Source organism: Phaethon aethereus (assembly GCF_964289735.1).
Source record: "Phaethon aethereus genome assembly, chromosome: 8".
Classification (NCBI taxonomy): Eukaryota; Metazoa; Chordata; class Aves; order Phaethontiformes; family Phaethontidae; genus Phaethon; species Phaethon aethereus.
The window spans coordinates 35,531,493-35,554,049 of record NC_138584.1 but is presented as its reverse complement, the minus strand read 5'-3'; the positions used below and the strand labels follow the sequence as shown (position 1 = coordinate 35,554,049).

At 45.7% G+C, this 22,557-nt stretch overlaps 1 protein-coding gene across 1 annotated transcript; it reads left to right on the top strand.

Annotated features, from left to right (window-relative positions):
• Positions 1-1,397: 1,397 nt before the first annotated feature.
• On the top strand, positions 1,398-8,267 carry CRYZ (crystallin zeta; the record flags this gene model as incomplete). The annotated part of the gene is made up of 8 exons (XM_082003104.1): positions 1,398-1,824; positions 2,163-2,315; positions 3,986-4,149; positions 4,942-4,993; positions 6,983-7,132; positions 7,548-7,649; positions 7,743-7,838; positions 8,106-8,267. The coding sequence occupies exons 1-8, from the start codon at positions 1,714-1,716 to the stop codon at positions 8,265-8,267; spliced, it is 990 nt and encodes a 329-aa protein (XP_081859230.1). The 5' UTR covers positions 1,398-1,713.
• Between the last annotated feature and the right edge of the window lie 14,290 nt (positions 8,268-22,557).

Sequence of the window (22,557 nt, the reverse complement as noted above, 5' to 3'; positions counted from 1 at the left end):
CAGCAGCCGGGAGCCCTCGGCCTGCCAGCAGCCCCGCTTGCGACGGAGGACCAAGCGCCACTTCCCGACCGCCCCGGGCTCCCGGCGGCGGCTCTGAGGTGGGGGAGGCTCTGAGCGGGTGGGGCCCGCCGCGCCCGCCCTCCCCTCCCCGCGGCCGCCGCGGCACTCGCGGAAGCCCGGCTCGGTGCGCTGCCGCTGGGCCGCAGCTGGCCGTGCCCTGCCCGACCCCCTCCCCGGCTGCCTGGGGGGCGCCCCGCGGGCCCCTCGCGCTGCCCAACCCCTCTCTGTCCGAGAGCCGCCCCTGCGCCCGCCCAGGCTGCCCGGTGCTGCGCTTGTCCGCAGGGACCGCTGGGCTTGGGCGGTTGATCTTCGCCCCCCGAGCAGCTCCCCGTTACGCAGGGGCAGCGCCGGGCCCACGGGCCGCAGCGCCGCCAGCCCCCGTGCCTGGGGCGGCCCCCGCCGCTGCCGCAGCCCTGCGGTCGCTCGCAGCACCGCTTATCAACCCCTGGGGGTCCGACTTTTGCCCGAGCGGAACAGAAGCCTTCCTTTAATTCGGTTTATTATCACTACATGCAAGAGTGAGCCCTGCCTCAGAAGTTCCTTCGCAGTGTAGATTTTTGTCATGTCCCAAGGGAAGTGTTAGTAGTGCATAATTGTGGCTCATACTCTTCCTCACTTGAGCAGGTAACGAAAAATGTGAAGCCTTACAGAGTGCATCGGGACAAAAAAAAAAAAAGTGGTTGTCAAGTACCTTTAGAAGCTGTAATCACCTTTGGGAAAAGCCTACTGCTGGCCACAGCGCTGAAATTCTTTAGCTGGAGTTGGCCAAAAGCGGGATCTCTCGGTGGCTCGAAGGCTCCTGTGTGCCTGTTTGCTGTCCTGCGATTATTCGCTGTGTACCCAGTAAAGCTCCTCTGTCTGAATCGACCAGATTCCTGAAAGAATCATGTATAACTGTTCCTGTAGCAGGAATGACTTGGGCGCAGTGTTCTGTTAGGATACTTCCCAAAGGAATGCAGCTGGAACAGTCGCAGCCCCATGTGTGGACGAGCTGCCGCTGCTCCCGCGAATGCACGCAGGGCTGAGGGCTGTGGCTCTCGGGCTCCGCCGCGTACGGCTGCAGCGGCGAAACCCAGCTGGAATCCAGGCCTGGAGCCTTGAATGTCCGCGCTCCAGTTTACCCGGGCTTGGTTTAATGTCCTGTGGTCTCTTCTGGTTTTGATAGCTGATGAGCGGTTTTTTGTTGCTTTTTTAATGTGTAAGTTTAATAGTGAGCAGGAGCAGCGACCGGAATGTCACTTGGCTAGGTTACCCTCTCAGCCTGTGTACGACCGGCTGTTTTGCTAGAATGTAATAGTAAATTGTCAATGTTTTTCCCCAAAGTACTGTATGTCTCTACGTATGTGATAGCAGTGCAGCGTTCACAGGAGCTGTTGTAGAAATATTTCTATGGATAAATTATTTGCATGTGATTCTCTTAATACATAGAAAGTCCTGCAAATGGTAGGGTTAATTTTCTGCCTTTTGCAAGATTTGGGAAAAAAAAAAAACAAATCACCCTCCATACCCCTCTGTTTTAAATCATGAGTGAGGCTCTACTTAATGAGTTGCTTGACAGGTGGTTGTTTGATTTCTTTATTTTGAAGATGCAAAATAAATTATGAAGGCAATGCAATCTTACTGTTTTTTCCCACCCCAGATATTCCGATCGCTATGGCAGCCACAAGAAATGTGATGAGAGCTGTCAGAGTTTTTGAATTTGGTGGCCCTGAAGTGCTTAAACTCCAGTCAGATGTCTTAATTCCTGATCCAAAAGAAAATCAGGTATATATGAGTTCTGTGAACTGAAATAATGATATTGAATGATAATAGGTGCACTCAGAACAGAACGAAGAATACAAACCAAAACTTCTCATCTTGAATATGTAGTTTTTGATCAGTGTATTCATACTACCTGAGACATCACATTTAACAAATGTGGGCTTTTTACTGCTATATGGGCTACATGTTCCATATAAAGGATTTTCCTGAAAAAGCTTCAGTTCAACACTGAATTTTTGCTGACTCTGTTTAAGAATTTAGTTAAAATTCCATGATGCTGTGCTGTGAATTCAAGTTCTAAATATTTTTGATTATTGCTTAAGAAGCGTCTTTTCTTTTAGGTGTTAATTAAAGTCCACGCCTGTGGGGTAAATCCTGTTGAGACATACATTCGTTCTGGAAATTATGCTAGAAAACCAGCTTTACCCTATACTCCTGGCTCAGATGTGGCTGGTGTAATAGAAGGTGTTGGGAAACATGTGACTGCATTCAAGGTATTCATATATCGGGTTTTAATTCATTATTGGTTATTGTATCCCCTTTGTGTGATTTCTATACTAGTGTTCCTGGTTTTGTTGCTTATAATCATGCCATCTGTTCTGCGGGGGCTGGTGAAAGCACGCAGCGAGATCGCCTCGGCCATCTAGTCCGCAGGTTGCGCTGCGGGGAAGCTTTCACGCTGGTGACCTCCAGAGTTAAAAGGTCTCGGAAGAGGCACTTCAGTTTGTCTCCTTAGAGCTGTGATATCAGGTGTACAAAAGTTGCGGTTCAGAACTGTTTTTATGGCATTGCAGAAATATTTGAAGTTGGATGCTTCCTGTTTGAGGTGATAATTCCATGCAGAACTGAAAAATTTTCTGTAAATTTTTTTTTTGGAAATAGAAATAGCTTTTATTTTACTGACTTATAAAAGCCTATAAATTACATATTTGTTGTTAAAACTTTTGTTCAAATACTTTATTACTCCAGCCTAGTAATTTTACTTAGATTTTCTCAGGGGGGAAGTCTCGGGACAGGAGAAGGCAATTGTCAGTTTGCTAAAAGATACCTATGAAACTTATTTCGTTTTTAAATCTGTTCCTCCTTTGAAGTCACTAGACAGTTGGTCTCAGACAACCATAAAAATAGTGTTGCAATTTCCCGACTTGGAATTTATGCCACTATCGTGGGAGAGACGAGAGATTTGGTTATCTAGAGAGAAGAATCATGTTTATTCTTATTTTCTTATCAGTAGACTGCTATATCTGCTGTGTGTGCTCTTTGTTTCGTACGGAAACCGTGACGCTCCTTGCTGGGACGGAGGAGGGAGACGACGAGCTCAGTACGTGCCACAGACGGACGTGCTGAACGTGCCGAGTAGCCAGGCTCCGTCGCTGGCACGCTCGTGGCGCTTGACAAACAGCTGGGCCGGCGTGGAGCCCTCGGCACGGCGGTTAACAGCTGGTGCCTGCCGACGGGCTGCCGCAGGCCACGCGCTCCGCTTTTATTGCCGCCGACACGCAGCCAGCAGGACGATCACGGCTCGGTAGCTGTGGGCGCTCGCGGATGCTGCCGCAGATCGCTGTCGCGCGAGCGGGCTTGCCCGAGGTCGGATGCGCAGGGCGGCCGGTGTCGCAGCCCGTCGGCGTCGCAGCCCGTCGGCGGGACCGAGGCGCCGAGCGCGCACACGGGCGGCACGCTGCCGGGCTGAACTGCTGCTTTGAGTGCTCCCTGTCGAGGAACAGCGGCGGCATTTGCTTACCTTAGGGTATATTAAGAGTATATCTTTTTTCCACTTTTAAGCAAAAATAGTTGAGAAATGTTTCTTTTGTGTTTGTAAAAGCTTTTGAGGTTTTGCCTTTGGAATCTGTGGGTGGAATTCTTCAGTGTTCAGGTTCATTAAGGTTAATATTAATGAGACAGTAGGTTTGTGTGTTATGCTGTAGAGCGGCAGTTATAATTATGACACTTAAATCTAAGTATATGAAATTATATGGTTTGTGCTGCGTTGATTGTATGTATTAGCATTTATAAAAATCTCTGTGGCAAATATAACTAATGTGTTATTTCTAATAGGAGAGCTGTTAGAAATAGCTTAAACTTCTGTGAACTGGTTCTTAATGTATATGAAGGAAAAAAATAAGGGAGATGATTAATTTCTTTATTTTCTTTCCCTCCTTTCTAGAAAGGTGACAGGGTTTTTACCATTGCTACCGTCTCTGGAGGATATGCAGATTATGCAGTGGCTGCGGCTAATAGAGTCTTTCCTTTGTCGGACAAATTGGACTTCAGGCAAGGAGCAGCGATTGGAATACCCTACTTCACTGCTTATCGTGCTCTTTTTCAGAAGTAAGGTGCAAAATCTAAGTTTGTGCATTTTGCTTTTGAATATTTGAAATACTGAAGCCCTGTTATATTTTCATCGTCCTGTAAAATGGGGGGAGACCAATGAGCGGGAAACATTTAAAACACTTAAGTTAAATTTGGTATACTGATGGAATTGTCAGATAATTGCTACCTAGAAGCTAATGACTGTATTTTCCTGTTAAGTATTTCTTTTGAAGAGAACGGACCTGGAAAGGCTTCTTCGATAAGGATCATGTAATAAACCGCGTAACTCTTTCAGCTCTCATTGGTATTTTAGCCAGGGAGGAAAAAGAGGAACAGTTCTAATTTCTTAATTAAACAGACAACGTGCTGTAGAGCCGACCCACCTCTTTTCTTCATGAGGCTCTCTGCCAGAGAGGCTCTGTGTGGGCAGTATAAGGCAAAAGCCAGGCTTCCGAGTCAGCTAGGTGAGAGCTTAGGACTGCAAATCTGGTTTAGTTTGGCAGGACAAATGATTAGAACTACTGTGGTTTAAGATTGTAACAGTTGAAGATATTGAACTGAAGTTCAGTGCCAGACTGTTGCTGCTGCTAGTTGCGTGTTGGCATAATTGCATATTACTTAAATTAATAAATGATGTGGTTTATTTTGCCTCCTTGTTTTCCCAGAGAGGATGATTATACCTGTTTAGCCATAACATAAATTGGAAATAATACTGTGTGAAAGATGAGATTTGATGTCAGCACATGCAATCTGATGCTTAATGATTATGTACTACAATATAATGCCAATATTTTCTGTTTTTCCATTCAGAGGGCATGCCAAAGCAGGGGAAAGTGTGCTAGTGCATGGTGCAAGTGGAGGAGTAAGTATTTTGAGAAGACATGTTATAAGAAATGCTGCTTTCCGCCCTTGTATCTGCTTTTGACTGTGATATGATATATGGTCACATTTAGGTCAATTAATGGATTAACAAAACTAGGTTTTTATTTCAGACACTTTAGGATACTTTTTTCTTAGAGCTAACCCTGTTATTCCAAATAACCGTGAAACTGCATGCGTGATTGTGTAAGGCCCCTAATACCGAGGGTCGCATAATGAACACATTGCTGCAGTTGTGAGTTGGTCTGGAAGCTTCGTAACTGGTCTTCCTGAGATAAAACTAATAGCAGAAAGCTGTAATTTTAAAATATGTACAAGCTGTTCTCGGTTCTCCGAGTAGTAATCACTGGTGCATAGCAACTATGCATTTCTGGGATATTTTTACCTATTAGCTAACAGCTAGCTGCACGAGGAGAGCTACTGGAATATATAAATTCATGACTCAATATGATGTGAAATCTTTGGTTTTATGTGACAAGCTAACTTCAGATCTCTTTCACACAACATTCTAGTTTAATTTATCCCCCATACTCTGCACTTTGTTGCTCAGCTGCTGCTGAGCCAGAATTTTCTTAATTATTTGGTATATAGCAAAAAGGCGATTATGATAGTCTCATATGAGGCGGAATTCAGATCTTATTCTAAGGTACTAGAATGACATTCAGCATCATAGCCTTTTTTTTTTTTTCTCCTTAAACTAAATGTAGTGTTTCTATTCTTATTTTATGTTTCTTGAAAAGATATATTGCCTTTGGTTTGCAGAAGCATATAATGCAAATCTGCTGTTCTGTGGACTTTCAATCTTTGTTATAGGAATACTTGTAAAAGCAGTGAGATAGGTATAGGAATGGAGCACGTGCTGGGCGAGAGAAGATGCTTTGTGCTGCATCTTTTCCTTCGAGTGATGCTGACTGCCGTAATGATTCTTAAAAATGTGCCTCCTTTGAAAATCAGTCTGGTCATGATGTATTTTAATAAATGATGTTTGTTTTTTCATTAGTTGAAAACCGATGATCTGCTATCGAGAAAATAAGGTCACATTTGGCAAACAGTTTGGGTAGATCCTGGCCAGACAGACGGCCATGGTAGATTTTTTTCGAGACGCTCGTCCATTTATTTTGTGCGTTATTCATACGTACAAATGTAAACAGCAGAGCCACAGGATGGAGTTTTTGTGGTTGTCTTTGCTCGTGTGTTTGTTTATTCGTTCGTTCCCACCCCCCAGTACAGAAGCGTGCCTGCCTCCGCACGCCCTGGAGGAGGTGTCCAGCCGTGGGGCTGGCGCGGCCGAACCTGCAGCCTCGGGAAGCTGCCCAGCGGGGCTGAGTCCCGGGCAGGCGTCCCGCGTGTCGCTGCTGCTGCCGCGCCGTCGCGCCCCGTCGCCGTGACCCGAAGCAAAGCCAAGAGATGGCCTTGGGGTGCGCCTCGAGTGACCATCGGCCCCGACGTCGGCTTTCTGCGAGGGCGTCCCTCACCTCTGAACATCCTCTGGAGTGCAAAGCTGATACGAGACACTGAGACTTTAGTTTCTAAAGGCAACATTTAATCTGTTTGTGAAAGGTGCAAAAGCAGCGTTGATAAACTTTGTGCTTGCAGATTTTCTTGGCAATATATAACGCTGGCAGCAATGGCAGGTGATTCTGTGAAGAGAAGAATTTCCTTGGCTTTGTATCAAATATATATGGCCCAGCTTTAACAGATAGACAACTTTCTACATGGATTTATATCAAATGCTGGTAGCTGTTAAAAGAACCACAAAACTTCACTATGCCTCTATAAATATATTTTCTTTTTTTAAAGACTATTTGGCTATCTTTAAGATCCAAATTACTTATTATGGCTAAAAGAAAAAAATGTTACTAGGTCACTTTTTTAAATGGATAAGCTCCAAGTTGCTAGTAGAATATATAAAATGTAAAATGCTAAGAAAGAAAGAGGAAAAAATACTCTTTCTTCGCCCCCCCCCCCGCAGGTGGGAATAGCAACGTGTCAGATTGCCAGAGCTTGTGGTTTGAAGGTTTTGGGTACAGCAGGAACTGAGGAAGGCATGAACATGGTTGTGAGAAATGGCGCTCACCAAGCATTTAATCACAGAGAAGCTAATTACATTGATAAAATTAAGGTAAGCATGTATCAGGGCTAGGTGATGCAGTATGTATTTTTCTTACTAACAAAATGAGAACAGTTGTTTAAAGAAGTTTTTTAAAGTAGGTTTGTGTAGGAGCAATAGTGTACTGCCTTTTTAATTTCTATACAAGGCAAAGCTTTTCCAGGCTGGAAGAGCTGAGCTTCCTTCACGGGCAGTGGCATTTAGAAACCCTGGCGTTCCAGAAAATTCCAGTATGGTAGCATATCATAATTCAGCATATCAAAATATGCTAAAATTAAACTTACTAGCTGTTAGTCTTAGTACAAAGGCTGTATTTAAAATGTAAACAATAAACTGTAAAATGCATGTTATCTGTAGCATATGAAATAAGCAGTGGTACCCAAGCACTAGCTGGAGTGATTTAAATAACATAATATGTTTTGTATAGGAATACACAGGGATGGAAGGAGTTGATATAATAATAGAAATGCTCTCTAACATCAATCTTGCTACTGACTTGCAATTGTTGTCCTACGCGGGAAGGGTGATGGTAAGTGTCTTTTGTCACTGACTTCAGTTTGGGCGTTCAGCAGCGCAGCTCAACCGTTACAACTTGAACTATCTTTGAACTCGTTTGTCACAGGTTGTGGGCAGTAGAGGTCCTGTTGAGATAAATCCAAGAGACACGATGAGTAAGGAATCTAGCATAATTGGAGTTAGTCTGTTTCTTGCAACTGAGGTAAGAAACATTTTTATTTTTATTTTAAATAAGGTTTTGTTGGCTTATCCCAACACCTCTCTATTTCCAGTTAAAATCGTTTGTAGGGATGGAAGCATAATTTCACTGGAAGTAACTTGTTTGTTCATTCCGTTGCGTTTTGATTTAATCTCAGAACATCATAAAATATTTTTGGCGTGTGAAATTTGGTTTAACACTTGAATAAATAGTCAATACTTTTCTAAAATGTGAAGATCTTGTGGTAAATGCTGTCTTTATTACATGCAGGAGGAGAGGCATGAATGTGCAGCAGCACTCCTCGACGGCATAGAAGCTGGCTGGCTGAAACCAGTTGTAGGCTCTGAATATCCACTGGAGAAAGTAGTTAAGGCTCATGAAGACATTATTCATAGCAGTGGTGCTCGAGGCAAGATGGTGCTCCTTCCATAAAGTCTTTTTCCCATTTATTTTGTAGCTCTTGTAACTGCACCTTTGCTTACGTGATTCATTGAATGTATGTTACAAAACATACTTTTGATCAGGTTTGACAGTAAGAGAAAATGGTAGTTTGCATTAATTAATTAACAATCTACTTTTCTTTTTGTAATAAGCAGAGTTGCGTATACTTTAAAGTAATTTTTGTAGCTTTTTTGGCTGATGAGGAAATAACAAGTTTTCTCTGCTGGTGTGGCCTTGTGATACAGGGGAAACGAACATCTAAGACAGAATTTGATCTCATGCTCTATGTGAAGTTACAGTGAGGCCACGGTAGGTACTGCAAAATGAAGCCCGCTTTTTAAGCAGACACACAAATGTGTATAACTAACTATATGCATATAACTAGGACTCTGTAAATTCTTTAGCCACAAAATTTGTCTTATGCATCTTTTGATTTACTTGGAATAAAACATAATTTACTTGGAATAAAAGCTTTCACTGCCAAGATAGTTCACTTTCCAGCTCAAAAGATGAACAAAGAATCTCTCAAATACGAACTGTTCGGAAGCAGAGGCAGTTTCATTTTACTACACCTGACTTAGTATCTGAGGTGAAGGTGTCCAGTTAATCCAAAAGGACTGGCACTCTGCAGCCGCGTGCGAATGTTTGGTACTTTGCAACTGATCGTATTGGCAGAAGCAGACGATTCCCTGATGGTAAATGGCCGGGCAACAAGGAGTTCAATTCTTCCTGTGACCTTTAGTAAACTTAAAGTCACCTGCATCCCTGGCTACAGTGAGGAGAAAAGAGAGGGTGTACTGCTTTCATGGGTACTGAGGATTCACGTTGTTTCATCAATGAATGTGCATACATTGTTTGCTTTTATGGGCGCTTCCTTTTAATTATATACTTCTCTAATGAGCAGTGAAGTCATCACTTGCTGAAGAGTTTTCTCAACTTCAAGGATGAGCTTTTCTCTTCCTTTGAGGAAGAGTGAGTCCTTACTAAACAGAAACTTTTTAGAAGTGTTTTAGTGTGTGAAGATTCCTTGCTTTTTAACATTTGGTCTGGATTCACTTGGTGTCGTATTATCATAAATCAGCACATGTTCTCTGAATCCATGTGCAGTTTCCTCAGGGTGGTAGCTTCATCACTACCATTTTCTAAGTTGTGATTTTTTTCTAAACAGGCATTCATTTCTACTGGTGTTTTGCTTAATCTAGACTAAGAAAATAATGGGCAAAATCTTTTGAAATGTCTGGATTTCTCCTCTATGTTTGTGATCCCTTGTTAAAATATTAAGGTAAGAGAGGGCCCTACACTCTGTCTCTTTATAAGCCTCTCGATCAGATCTTAACATTTTGTTGTAGTGCTTACTTGACCATTGTTCTGTGTGTGGTTGGGAGAAACCCAATCCTGACACACTGCTTGCCTCTAGAGCCTGGAACTGGTTAGTTATTTTACCTGTGTCCCCTCTAGGAACAACTGGCTCCTTCCAGAAAATTGGACACTATTTGTGCTGAACTCTTGCTGACATTTGAGTGTCCTCATTGTACTTGGCAGACATGTTTAAAACAAAACAAAAACCTACGCCTGATCTCTGGTTTTGCACGGTGGGTTTTTTTTTCATTGGAGTAGCTGGAATGGAAATATCTTCCAAGCTTGTAGACATGTTAGCATATAAATACTAGGTGTGCTAAAAAAAGTGGTAGAAAATTGTTCATTTATTTACACAGAAGATGTTGCAGGTGACAGCATCTGTCACCTGTAAGACCCTCCTTCTTGCCAAGTGACTTCCCCTTGAAGGAGACCAGTAATAGTTGGATCATTAGAACTGATGCAGTGCCAGCTTGTTTAAAATCTGTATCAGAAAATATCCAGTCTTTCTGCTTGTTTTTTCTCTTTTGTGCATAGCTATGCAAAGAGATGCAAAATACTTGCTTGGAAGTGAGATAATACAGCTTTACTTCCTCCCACTCTCCAAATGCGATCTCAATAGACACAGAAGTGGGTCCTGGGCTTCATGTGGACTTCTCCAACAGCCATGTCCCTTGTGCTATCACTGCTAAATGGATGAAAATATTTTGGCACCTCATTAATGGAAAGTGGGTGATTTATGGTAACTGGATGGAAATCAAGAGAGAATTTTCTTTAGAGCTCTAGCAAAAAGACTTATCTTTGTATCATTGTAGTTGCTTTGGATAACAATAGTTGAAGTATCATGGAATTGTAGAATGGTTTGGGTTGGAAGGGACCTGTAAAGAACATCTTGTCCAACCCCCCTGCCATGGGCAGGGACACCTTCCACTAGACCAGGCTGCTCAAAGCCCTGTCCAGCCTGGCCTTGAACACTTCCAGTGATGGGGCATCCACAACTTCTCTGGATAAGCTGTTGCCTCACCACCCTCATCATAAAACATTTCTGCCTTAGGTCCAATCTAAACCTACCCTCTTTCAGGTTAAAACAATTGCCCCTTGTCCTGTCAATACAGGCCCTGGTAAAAAGTCTCTCCCCATCTTTCTTACAAGTCCCCTTTCCATACTGGCAGCTGCAGGAAGGTCTCCCCGGAGCCTTCTCTGCTCCAGGCTGATCACGCCCAGCTCTCCCAGCCTGTCCTCACAGGAGAGGTGACTGAGTACATCAGCCTTCTCCATGTCAGTTGTCCCCTGCTCTCCTGTCTTATTTACTGGGGGTGGTACATTTTCTTTAATCTTCCTTTTCTGGCCAACGTAACTGTAAAGGCTCTTCTTGCTATTCTTTGTGTTCCGCGTTAAATTCAGCTTCAACTGTGCCGTACCTTTCCTAATCCCACCCCTACCCATCTGGGCAGCGTCCTTGTATTCTTCCCAGGATACCCATGGAAGTATGTGTGCTCAAGCTACTTCAAATCTGGATAGCATAGTTAATGAGGCTGTTGGGACTGTTCTTTGCCCAGCTGCATGTTGTTGTTTTCTAATTCGAGAGAAAGTGAGATAAATAATAAACATTGATATTTTTTGAAATAACTGAGTGTAGATATTAGTCTTTTTCATGTTCTAGATTTTAAAATTAATTCTAATGCTCACACTCACTTTTGGGTTATCAGTCAATGGTAGGAAAGACAGGTGGCATCTGTCCTTCAGTTACACCTAGATTAATGTTTGCATTTTATTAAAGGCACTAGTAAGGTCTCATTGAGTAGTATTTTCATCGTTTCTCTAAGCCGGGAACCGAGGCTCAGGCCTGAGACAGGTGCCATCCTGGAGACAAATATTGTGCAAATGGTAGTGTGCTGGGGGAGGAAATCAGTATGGTTTTCAGGAACATGAACTTGTGAGCAATAACCAGGCACATATCCCCCCAAAAGAAAGACGATCTTTACAGTGGGGCTTATGAAACCAATTAGTTAATACTGATGATAAAAGAGCAAGGTCTTAGTGTCAAATACAAAAGAAATGTTTTCCTCACACAAGGGTAAGTAATGTAAGGAAGACTCTGAGCAGCACCAAGTTGGTCCCTGTGGAAGTTCATCTCCTGTGTTTTAAATTAACTTCTTCCTGAACAGGAGACCACTCTTAAGTTCAAGATTCAGGTTTTCAATGTCAGGCTTTTTCAGCTATGGAGAGGTCTCCTTTAATGCCATCTTCATTTTATTTGGGACTGCTACTCAAGCGATAATTTAAACTTAGAAGTGAATAATTTTTTTAACATACCATAAATAGATACACATCTCTACAAAGGTATACATGCTTTTCCCAACAATATTAATTTAGCAGGATTTAGGTAAGTGTTTGTATTTCTGGTGGGGGTGGATGATGTTAAGATATTACAGCTTTAAGTCTCATTATTCAACACAGCACTAAAGGAATATGCTGGGTCACTAAGTCTTCTTTCAAGCAGTTTGTCATATAATTGGCTTTGTGAACTTCTTGACAGTACTGTTTCTTCCGTGCAAATGTAAATGTGGGGTTGTTTTGCTATTATACTGAGTCATTTAATTGTTTCTTGTTCTCATAAACCCTAAACCCATTGCATCAAATGGATTGCTTTGCCAGGGGAGAAGACTGAGTGTTTCTGGAGTTAGTGATTTCAAACTAGTATTTCAAGAAGTGCTTTTGGAAACAGTTGCTAAGGCAGAGAAGGATTAGGCAGACTCAGCTGTAGTAACGCATTACCTTGGTACCCCGCCTCCTGGTCCCCCCCAGGTGCAGGGGGAGATGCTTCGTACCTTGGGGCTGGGCAGATGCCCCGATGGATAGAAGCTGGTTGCCTTGCGTGTTGCGCTTTCCACAGGAGTAGGGAGCTGCATTTCTACTTAGTCTGAAATCGAAGGCTTAAGAATGATTAACCTAGCGTGAGTGATGTGGGTAGGTAGTTTTTTAGCTGATTATTCAGGTAAGGGAGGCTGATTATTCCTACTCATTCAGGCAGAATGCCATCACTGCCTCAGACTGCATGTAGGGAATCTGCGATTCCACTTGACAACACTGTTAGAAAAACATCTCTTAATATTAAGGTACTAAATCACAGGTTAAGAGTAACAGTTAATGGATATGATTATGGAGATGATGTGGATATAAAAAATATGTTTTCTTTACACATTGTATGTTTTTAAAAAATGTTTGATTCTTTTTAATTTGGCCTTTGGTCAGAGGGTATTATATGAATGAGAGGCTTATGGTTTACAATGACTCCTGTCTTGCTTAGTGCTGCCTTTGCGTTGTAGCTAATGCTTAGAGATGAAACTCTGAGCAGAGTTTTCTTGTCTGTGTGTGTGCGTCGCTGCTGTTCACGAAGGGTGGTGTTTGTTATGGGGTTTCTCACCAGAAGGTGTCAGAGTAGTTCTTCTATTTTTATTACATTGCAGGCTTCTCTCTACAAAAGCAACCTAGCAAAATAAGACAGCATAACTTAGACTGCTTTGTGAAGAAATGTAATAGAGCATTTAGTTCTTTTGTCCATTTTTGATGTGTTGTACAATTGGAAGGCGTTGTTTTAATTTTGGAAAAAGTCGTATGAATAAAAATAATGACGTAGCACTGAACACAAAGTGCAGGAAGGAGCGAAGAAGCTGTAGTGGCTGCTTTCGGGCTGCAGGCAAGAGATACGTGTCTGAGAGACCCGAGCTGTATTGCTGGTGTTGTTGCAGAAGGGAGTGTCGGCTCCAGCTGGTGGGGGTAGTTGTTGCAGTGTGAGATCTCGTCACCGCTGCCATGCTGGGGGGGCATCGGTTTGCCCATGACCTCAGTTGCAGTAGTCCAAGCCTCGCATATTAGTGCAAGCCCACCTTCCCCGTGCCCTGCAAGGGAGAGCGGTTGGGATGTTCATGGATGTTCCAGGCTGTGTTCTCTGTTAGAGAGACACGAATGTCCAGTGGAGGGAAAATCATCTTGGCTAGGTAACTTCTTCAGCTGCTGCAGCTGAATTTCTTAGAGCCATTATTTGTCACATTTCTGGCTAATCTTTCAGGTGTACCTGATCTGTGCAAGCCACCCATCCAGAGACTCGGTCAACCTCAAGAGTCCTTGTTCAGCTCTCTTTTTAGGACGTGCCTTCCCCTCGGCAGAGCGGAGAAGGATGGAGGAAGAGGATCATAGACAATTGAATTAGGCAAGCTAATTCTGTCAGGTTGGTTGCGTAACTTGTCCTGATTTAATCAGATGGGGTTGCTGAAGCAGTGGTTCCCAGCAGTAATCGCTTGATGCTGCTGTGGGTGGTGGGAAAGGTTGCACAGGCTCTCACTTTTGTGCTGGCCTTTGGACGCACAGGCAAGCTTTGAGGTTCGAAGTGTGTGGTTGTGTGCATGTCCCATGGTCAGGAAACTGCTGCTGTACATGTTCTGAAACAGAAAATTGTGGAATTGTTCTGAAAAGCAGCTGCAAATAGCAGTTAATATCATTGTGCACAAATTAAATGGTGCCTAAGCTTTCTAGTCATTAAAACCATCCCGTCTCCATTGTAATCATGCGGTTCCCTCTGTGTTTTCCTGACTTGTGTGCTACAGTATGGTACAATAAATTAATAAGACTTTAATTACAGGGTTGGGAAGATAAAAAATCAAGAGGATATTGATGTTCTTGATAGTTGCTTCCTTTAGAAAAGACAATTCAATGTTAAATATGGGTAGATCATGCCACGGAAGACCTGGGGACAGTGCAAGCCCTTGGACATTTTGCAGGAAGTGCACCAGAGAGGGAAGGCTGTCCCTGCTCTTAGTCGCTGTGGGGATCTACACGCAGTTCGGTTGTGCTGTGGCCCCTGGAAGCATTATCTGTGTATCAGTGCTTCAACTTGAACTGACAGGAAGTGAAGGAAGAAGGGAAAAATAGGATTCTGTCTCCTTTGAGTAAATCCGGAGATCACTGGAACGTGTACTTTGGAGCTTTCCTGTCGTTTGTACCGCAAGAATGGCAATCAGGGCAGGTATTTGAAGTGGTTGTGCATCCCATAACCTGATGCTGTATTTTTAAGTTCATAGGTCTGTGTTGTATCAAAACGCCTTCTCCCTGCCTCTCTCCTTCCCTCTCCCTTCCCTTTCCCTCTCCCTTCCCCTTCCCTGACAGCGTGGGGCTGCTGCAGGGCAGGCAGTATCTGGCGGCCGCTGCTGCCGGCTGGCAGCTCAGGCTCCGTCCGTCCGCGGGCCGCGGCGGTGTAGCGGCGGGGCTGGAGCGGGCCCGGCGCCCGGGAGCTGCGGCGAGGGCGGCCCCGCGCCTTTGCGTGTGGGCCGGTGGCTCCGTGTGCCGCGGGAGCGGGCGGCAGGTGCGCTGGCGCGGTGAGGGCGCAGCTGGCTGCTGCCGGGCCGGAGGAGGCCAGTCGGGCCCGGGCCCCGCCGGCGGCTCGGCCTCGGCCTCGGCCCCGGCCCCGGCCCTCGGCCGCGGGACCCTTCCCGGCGCCGCCACCGCCACCCGCGCGGGCCGCGCCCGCTGCCGCCATTGGCGGCGGGGAGCCCCGCCCACCGCGCGGCCCCCCCGCCGTGTCCCAGCGACGCCCGGGGACGCGGCGGGCAGCGCCGGGGCCAGCGCCGGGCCCTCCGCGGGCGCCTCTCGGCACCGCCGCCCGGCCCGCCGCCGCCATGAGCGGCCCGCAGCCGGGGTGAGTGGGGCGGCGGGCGCGGGGCCGGGGGGCGGCGGGGCGGCGCGGGGCTCCCGGGCCGGGACCGGCCGGTCGCTTCCCCGTGGCGTTGCCCCGCGCGGTCCCGGCACGCTGCCCACTGCTGAGGCGGGCGTGGCGGCGGGGCCGCTGCGCGGACGGGCTCACCCGCGGGCAGCCCCACAGCCTGCCTGGGGCAGCATGAACGGGGCGGCTGCCCTGTTACCTGCCGCTTCAGTTCTGCAAGGAAAATGACAGGCGACTAAGTGCCGCCAAGGGCTCGAAAGACCTGAAGGTGTTTTATTGCACCCCAGCACGGGCAAAACGAGTTTCGGCCTCTAGGTTAGCGTGGAGCCGGAGGAGCTGCTCGGGGAGCAGCCTGGGACCCCGGCGGTGCCTGCCAGCCTGTGGGGGCCAGCGCCTTCTAACCCGGGTGCTCTCTGGCTCTCGGAGCCCTCCGCCAAGGCGAGTACCTTGTCCTGGGCACGGGCAGATGGAGTCACGGGCAGCGGGGCCGCTGACTGCAGGCTCTTCCCTTTGTCGTTGTCCGACTTCGGGTCCGCAGGTTAGTTTCGGAGTATCCAAACTTCCCAACGTGATGCGAATTACAACTACTGGGGAACTGAGGACCTGTGCAGATCGCCATCTCCATGACAAAATTTGACACATCCTGTTTTAGTGGGCGATGCTCTGAATAAAGAAATAATGACACAAGTTGCTCACAGCCATACAACCAATCAGTAGCGGAACAGGAGGCTTTTGGCTCCCATTTCCATGTCTAGTTGTGTTCGTGATTGGAACCTGTAGCATGACTTGATTGCTTAAAAACCTTTGAAAAAGTGTTGTGCATAAAAATATCTTTTATGAAGAAATATATAGAACTCCAAACAAGATACGTAAAACCTAAGATTATTTCACTCTAGTTACCACATTAAGGCACTTCTGGACTCTGGATGGCATTTGTTAATTCAGTTTTTGGGGAACAGTTATGCTGTGGCTGGTGGCATTCAATTCACTTCAAGGAATATCTCTGATCTGCATCTGACACAGAAAATGGTGGAAATTACAGAGGTGTGACTTGCAAAGAGCTTGCTGAAGTGGATGGGGACAGGCCAACACGTGGGGTTTGTCTTGGCTCCTCACAAACCGGATGTAACCCATTTCCCTTCTGGAAACCATCAAACAGTGCTAGCCTAGTACAGCAGCCAAATGAGTCGTAGGATCACAAAATAATTCACTCTGGAAGAGACTGTGGGAGGTCTCTAGTCCAGTCTTCTGCTCACAGGGTCAGCTATGGGGTCAGACCAGGTGACTTCATTCAGACTGATCCCAAAAACCTCCGAGGCTGGGAACAGCATACCCCCTGGGTGCCTTCTCCAGTGCCTGGCCTTCCTTACAAGGAAGAACTTTTTCATTAGGCCTGCCTCAGCCCCTCTTCTTTTAGCTTGTACCCTTGTCCCTCCTCTGGCTCCATCTTCTCCACATCCCCCTAGGCCCTGGCTGGCTGCTGTGGGACCCCCGGAGCTGCCCCGCTCAGGCTGCGCCGGCTCCTTCAGCCTCTCCTCCCAGGGCACGTGCTCCTGCTCCACCATCCCGGTGGCCTCCCCTGAACTTGCTCCATGGCTTCCTTGCACTGGGGCCCAAAACTGGACACAGCCATGCACTTGGGGTCTAACGAGTGCCAAGGGAAGGGGATGATGGCTTCCCTTGTTCTACTGCCTGTGCCCCTCTTAATTCAGCCCAGGATGCTGCAGGCCATCCTCGCTGCCCGGGCACACGGCTGGCTGACGTTCAGCCTGTGCCTCCCAGGGCCGGCCGGTCCTTTCCAGCAGAGCTGCTCCCCAGCCCGGCTGTCTCCAGCCTGTGCTATTGCACGGGGTTGTTTCTTCCCGGGTGCAGGACTTCCATTTGTCCTTGTTGAACTTGGTGAGAGTCCTGTACCGCCTTCGGGCAGCGTTGGGTGAGCCACCCTCTGCCTTCCAGAGCATTGTGGCTACCTTTGGGTACAGGTGAAGCAAGCTCATTTCTGTCTGCTCATTAGATCTACAGATGCCTTTGAGCTTGGTGACCATCTCCTGGGGCAAAATATTCATAAAATAAATATTTCTCGCTGACTATCTGGGCAAAGAATCCTCAGTGGTTTGGCTGTAAAATAGTTCAGGTTAGACAAGGAGTTGGGAAGGCAGCATGAAGCCTTTGAAACAGAAACCCAGGTGGGTGTGACCTGTGTGTCCATAGGGCAAGATGACTGATGGTCTCATTGAGGTTGGATGGCCAAGGGTGCAGCTACTTAAGCAGAGATACAGTGTGATTTGGAGAGACCATGGTGTTTGCCTTCCTTGGTTGTCATCTGAGTAAAACTGTACATGTGCTTAAGGGTTTTGTGGGCTTGGAATAAACCAATTAATTATTGTTAGACTCCAAAGCCCCATCTAAATTTCAAGTCGTCTGCTGACTTTGGTGAGTTTTGGTTCAGTAGTTGTGTTCCAGCATGGTTTCTCATAAACACAGCAGTAATAGTTAATAAACATAGAAGGCAGCGCTGTGCCTCGAGGTGAAGTCCAGAGGTGGTGCAGCTGAGGGCCGGTCGGTGACCCAGCTGCACGGCAGCAGCTTCCCATTGTCAGAGGAGGGCCAGGAGAAAACCACTTTGCCACCATTTGCTTACCTCTCTGGAGACCCTGACAGCATTTTTTGGAAGTGGGGTATACTTCATGGTGGCTGAAGAGTTTCCTTAGGGAGGGAAGGGCAGACAGCGGCCGGGTATCTGGAACGTCTCCTAAGAATAGTCTTTGCTCCCAGGTGGAACATGCTGGGCAGGTGCCTCTGCTGTGCGGGATGCTGAACCTGTTGTTTGTGGTCGGCAGCCTGTGTTTAGAACTGTTCTGTCTGAAAGCTAGACCAGTCTTTCTTGTTTATGTCCCCAGCAGAAACAGTGCAAGATCCAGGAGCTCGTTAGAGTGAGGAATGGCCTCTGTCAGGGGCAGGACTGTTTGTTTGACTGGCGTGCAATAAACTCCAGCTGTAACACGTGGCGTGGGGCTGTAATTCCCTATGACTCTCCTAACCAATAACTAAAGCTTTGGTGCTCTCTTAGATTATGTCTTTGGTGAGCAGTCACTGATTTAATTGCACTGTAAATTATTAACCGTGAAGATTCGCTTTGCAAAACTAATGTCGCTAATGTAGGGCGCCTGCTGTGCCTTTGTCCTGATATCCTTTCAAAGGAGTAAGAACGGTCTGAAAAATCATTGTGATGCACAGCACTGGCTCTGTACACGGTGCGTTGTGCACCGTAAGCTGATAAAACACGGGTACTGTTAGGAAATAATAGTGGCAATGATAATGCAATGAAAATCATGTAGAATACAGAGTTCCACGTGGACAGTTCCTTAATTTACTAAAACCCTCGTCATCAGCTATAGCGTGTTTTGTGTTTTAAGTACTCTGTTGTCTGCACAGCTGGACTCCCTGCAGCTGCAAAGGTAATTCTGCCTGGGCATTTTGGACTGATGTGTGCTTTACTTTGTCCCTCAATACATTTTTTGAAGTGAGATAAATCATGTCTCTTTTGGTTTATACAGCTCTGTTCTGCTCGTTAATCTGTGTATTTGTACTTGCCTTTATTAATTTATTGCTTTTGTTAATGGTGAAAAAGGAAGAGTTGGCTCCAGTGAGGGCAATTTGTTTTTCTGAATGGGCTGTTAAGGTGTTGCCCTGGGAGTGTAAATGATGCTGAAGCGGTAAGCACCCAGACTGCTGCTTGTCTCAAACAGCGGAAGGCCAAGCTGCCCACGCAAGGCACAGCCAGACCTGGGAATGGGACGCGTCTGCCTGCCAGGTCCCGTGGCTGGCCCAGGAGTTGGGGTGCTTCTTTCAGGCGCGGAGTTTCTCCGGGGTGTCCATAGAGAGCACGTGCTCCACACTTGTGATGTCTTTGATAGAGAGTGTGCCTGGGGTAGGCAGCTACCCGGCTTCGCTTCCTACCCTTCTGGTGATCGAGAAAGTCTTTGTGTTCAGATGACTTCACGAATGAGAATTATGGCTGGCTTCACCTGACGGCAGAGCTTCTTGGCACCTCTTCCCCACCTTGGCAGATCCATCTTAAGTGAGCTGCAGAGGTTTGCCCTGTTTCAGTAGAACTGGCTAGTTAATGAAAGGGTGTGTAAACTGGGGAATTTTCCTTTTTCCTGTTGTATGTGGTCCCTCACTTTAAAATTCTAGTCAGGTGAGAAGCAGAGAGATTTTTGGCAGTTGACTTTTTGCTTTTAGAAATTTGAAAAATGTAATCTCTAGTATAATGTAAAGTGTATTCTTGTCTCTGATAGTAAGCAAGACAAAGAACATTTATTAAAAAAAAAGTGGATGTCCATTAAAAAGTTATTGTTAAAATAGGATGCAGCTGTTTCTCAGTGACTCTGTAGTAAAAGTCCTATGTCTGGAACATCACTGTTGAAGAATTTGAGGAGGTTGCTTCACTTGAATCAGTCTTGATTGGGCATGAATTTGGAGAACTCAGCTCAAATTTAGATGCAAGTGAGGGAGGATTCTGAGCAAATGAAGAAAAAAATCAGGAACAAACTGTGTACATCCAAGTATTCTAAATAACCTTAGGTATGAAATTACTGAACTAGGAGTGATATGTAGTCACTGGCTGGGATACCAAAGAAACAAATGTGATACTAATTTTGATAAGAGCTTCAAAACTAGTCCCGGAAACTACAGATCAGTCAGTCTAGCTCCTGTGCCAGGAAAATTGTCTGCAATTCTAACAAAAGGAGAGAAAAAAAAGAGAGGAGAATAAACAGGATAAACAGGCAGAGAAAAAGGATTCCCAGAAATATCCAGAAAAATAATCTTTTTGGACTTACTGTGATACGACTGTAGCGAACATTTGGTATAGTACTGTTTAAGACTGATGCTTTTCCTTTGCTGTGTTTTTCTAGCACGCATTTTTGCCAGTTCTGCACTTCTATCTGCTGTAGAGGATTTAGAGGTGACGTTTGTATATAGCTCTTAAATGTTTAAATCTCTGTAGAAAAACTTCTCAGACATGAACTTCTGTTATCCTTTTGTTGATAACGTGTGCAGGAGCAGAGGAATGAATGAGACCAATGGTCTGCTTTGCTGAAGAGCTTGTTTTGGACAGTCATCGAGTTAGGTAATTCATGACACTTCTCCAATAACTTGCTATTAGGGAAACAGCCCAGAAGGGAGAGGTTGCAGCAGTTCTGTTACTGCATCTCTCCGAACCGCCCTCCTGACTGTTTCACCCTTGTCATCTGTAAGCAGCATTCTGAATTTTACCTCCAGGCATGATCTGAGCAAAGACCGGAAGGAGATCGCGACTGGGCTGCCGAGTGGGGCATGGAGGAAGCTGCTGGTGCCCTTCCTCCAACACTGCACGTGTCCGTGCCATAGTCATCTGTTGGTACGGGGGAACACAAGGCTCATCTGAAGCTTAGGCTTGACAATAAGTTGCCTGCTTTTGAGTGAACAGCTCAGCTTCCCTTCAGGGGACAAGGCCTCACTCTGGCTGCCCTTGGACTGGAAAGGTCGCGGCACCCGATCCGCTGGAGCGCCGGGTGGGTCTGATCCTTTGGTGTCAGTGGGATACTCCAGAGGGATCTGGGCCAAGCCCAAGCGTAGTGCCAGTATGTCCCACTCCCAGCTGAACTCGCCTAAGCTCTAATGGGGGAGGGTGAACTGGTTGGCTGAAATAAGCAGGAGAACTGGCAGAAGCTCCAGGGGAGCACAGGGCTGCAGGGCCAGCCCCTGCTTACTGCGTGCGGTTTAACTCCGAGTTCGGGTCAGTGCGCGGGGAATTCTGTGCGGCTCGTTTTCTTGACGACGGAGGCGTTCACCTGGGCAGAGAGCTCAGGCTTCTCTTGGCAGTGGGGCTCTGCCACAGCCAGTGGATCCAGCTGCATTCTTTCCAGTGGTTTGAGGGGTTTTGGTTCAGGCACAAGGCATTTCCTTATTTCCTCCCATACCCTTCTGAACTTTGAATTTAATTCAGCATTTCTGAGGACCAGCCCGTTCATAATTTAAATACGAAAATACATGTACAGAGACTTCTTTGAAACTAAAGTTGCTACATCACTGTGCTCAGGTGGGAGTTGCATTTTAACTAGTTATATGGTCCATGAAATATTAGATGGCAGGAAGTAAATGAGAAGGAGTCGGGTTGGGTTTCTCCTCTGCCTCTGTGTGCAATTGCCAGGTGATACCATAAGTCAATACTTAGCACAGTTGATATAATCTGGTAGTTTCAAATGCACATGCAAACAGTGGATTGAAAAAGTAATGTAATGTAGAACAGTTGCTATAGTACCAGTGTTTAATCAACATGCATAACAGGGTAAGCTAAATTGTTTAAAATTTAATTTATCGTTGGTAGGCTACCTGTGAGATTATTGTGAAACTCCAGATAAAATTCATGTCAATCCATGAACTCTTTGTTTTCTTGGATTTCTTTTTTTTTTTTTAGTTGTTCTTTCTTTCCTTGAGTATACTTTTGTGCGTGGTAACTCAGCGTAGCAACAGACATTTATCTTGAACTATCCTGTTGAAAGATGTGTAATAGAGGTACAGTGGCATTTAAATTTAAAGCCAAAGGAAATAGAAGTGACTGATCTCTTGTTGTGTAATTGAAACATATCCTGCCTAGAGACCCCAAAGGTCAGGCTGAACGTATTATGCAATATGTATCTGAGTGTACACATTTTACAAATGTGAGTGGATTTAGAGCATTAAAAACGTAAGTCCACTGTCGCTCACTGTGTTATTCATCCTGTTTTCCAGAGGGCGAAGTAAAAAGGTTGTGCTAAGAACCATTAAAAAAATATCTATTTGCTAATTATGGATGCTTCAGTTTTTGTGTTCAACTCTCATATCTTAGGTTCAATTTTTGGAAGCTCTGGTCTTTGGTAGTTGCGGTGACTTAGCTCTTTTGGCTTTCCAGAGATGCATGGCATTCCTTGGGTAGAGCAAGGGAGGACCTTGCTTGGGTGGTCTGCATGGTCTGGTCCTCCATGTTTGTTGGTCTTACAGTTTTTCACCAATAAATGAAGAGAAATGCAATACCTTCACTTTGGATTGTTCAATATATGCATAGAATTGAATCTTTAGTATATTGACTTGGGAACTGGAAAAGACTTGAGAGGTTCTTGCATTTCATATTGGGCCCGTCTTTATTACTCTGGATACAGAAGAGGACTTGTGCCCCGCTAC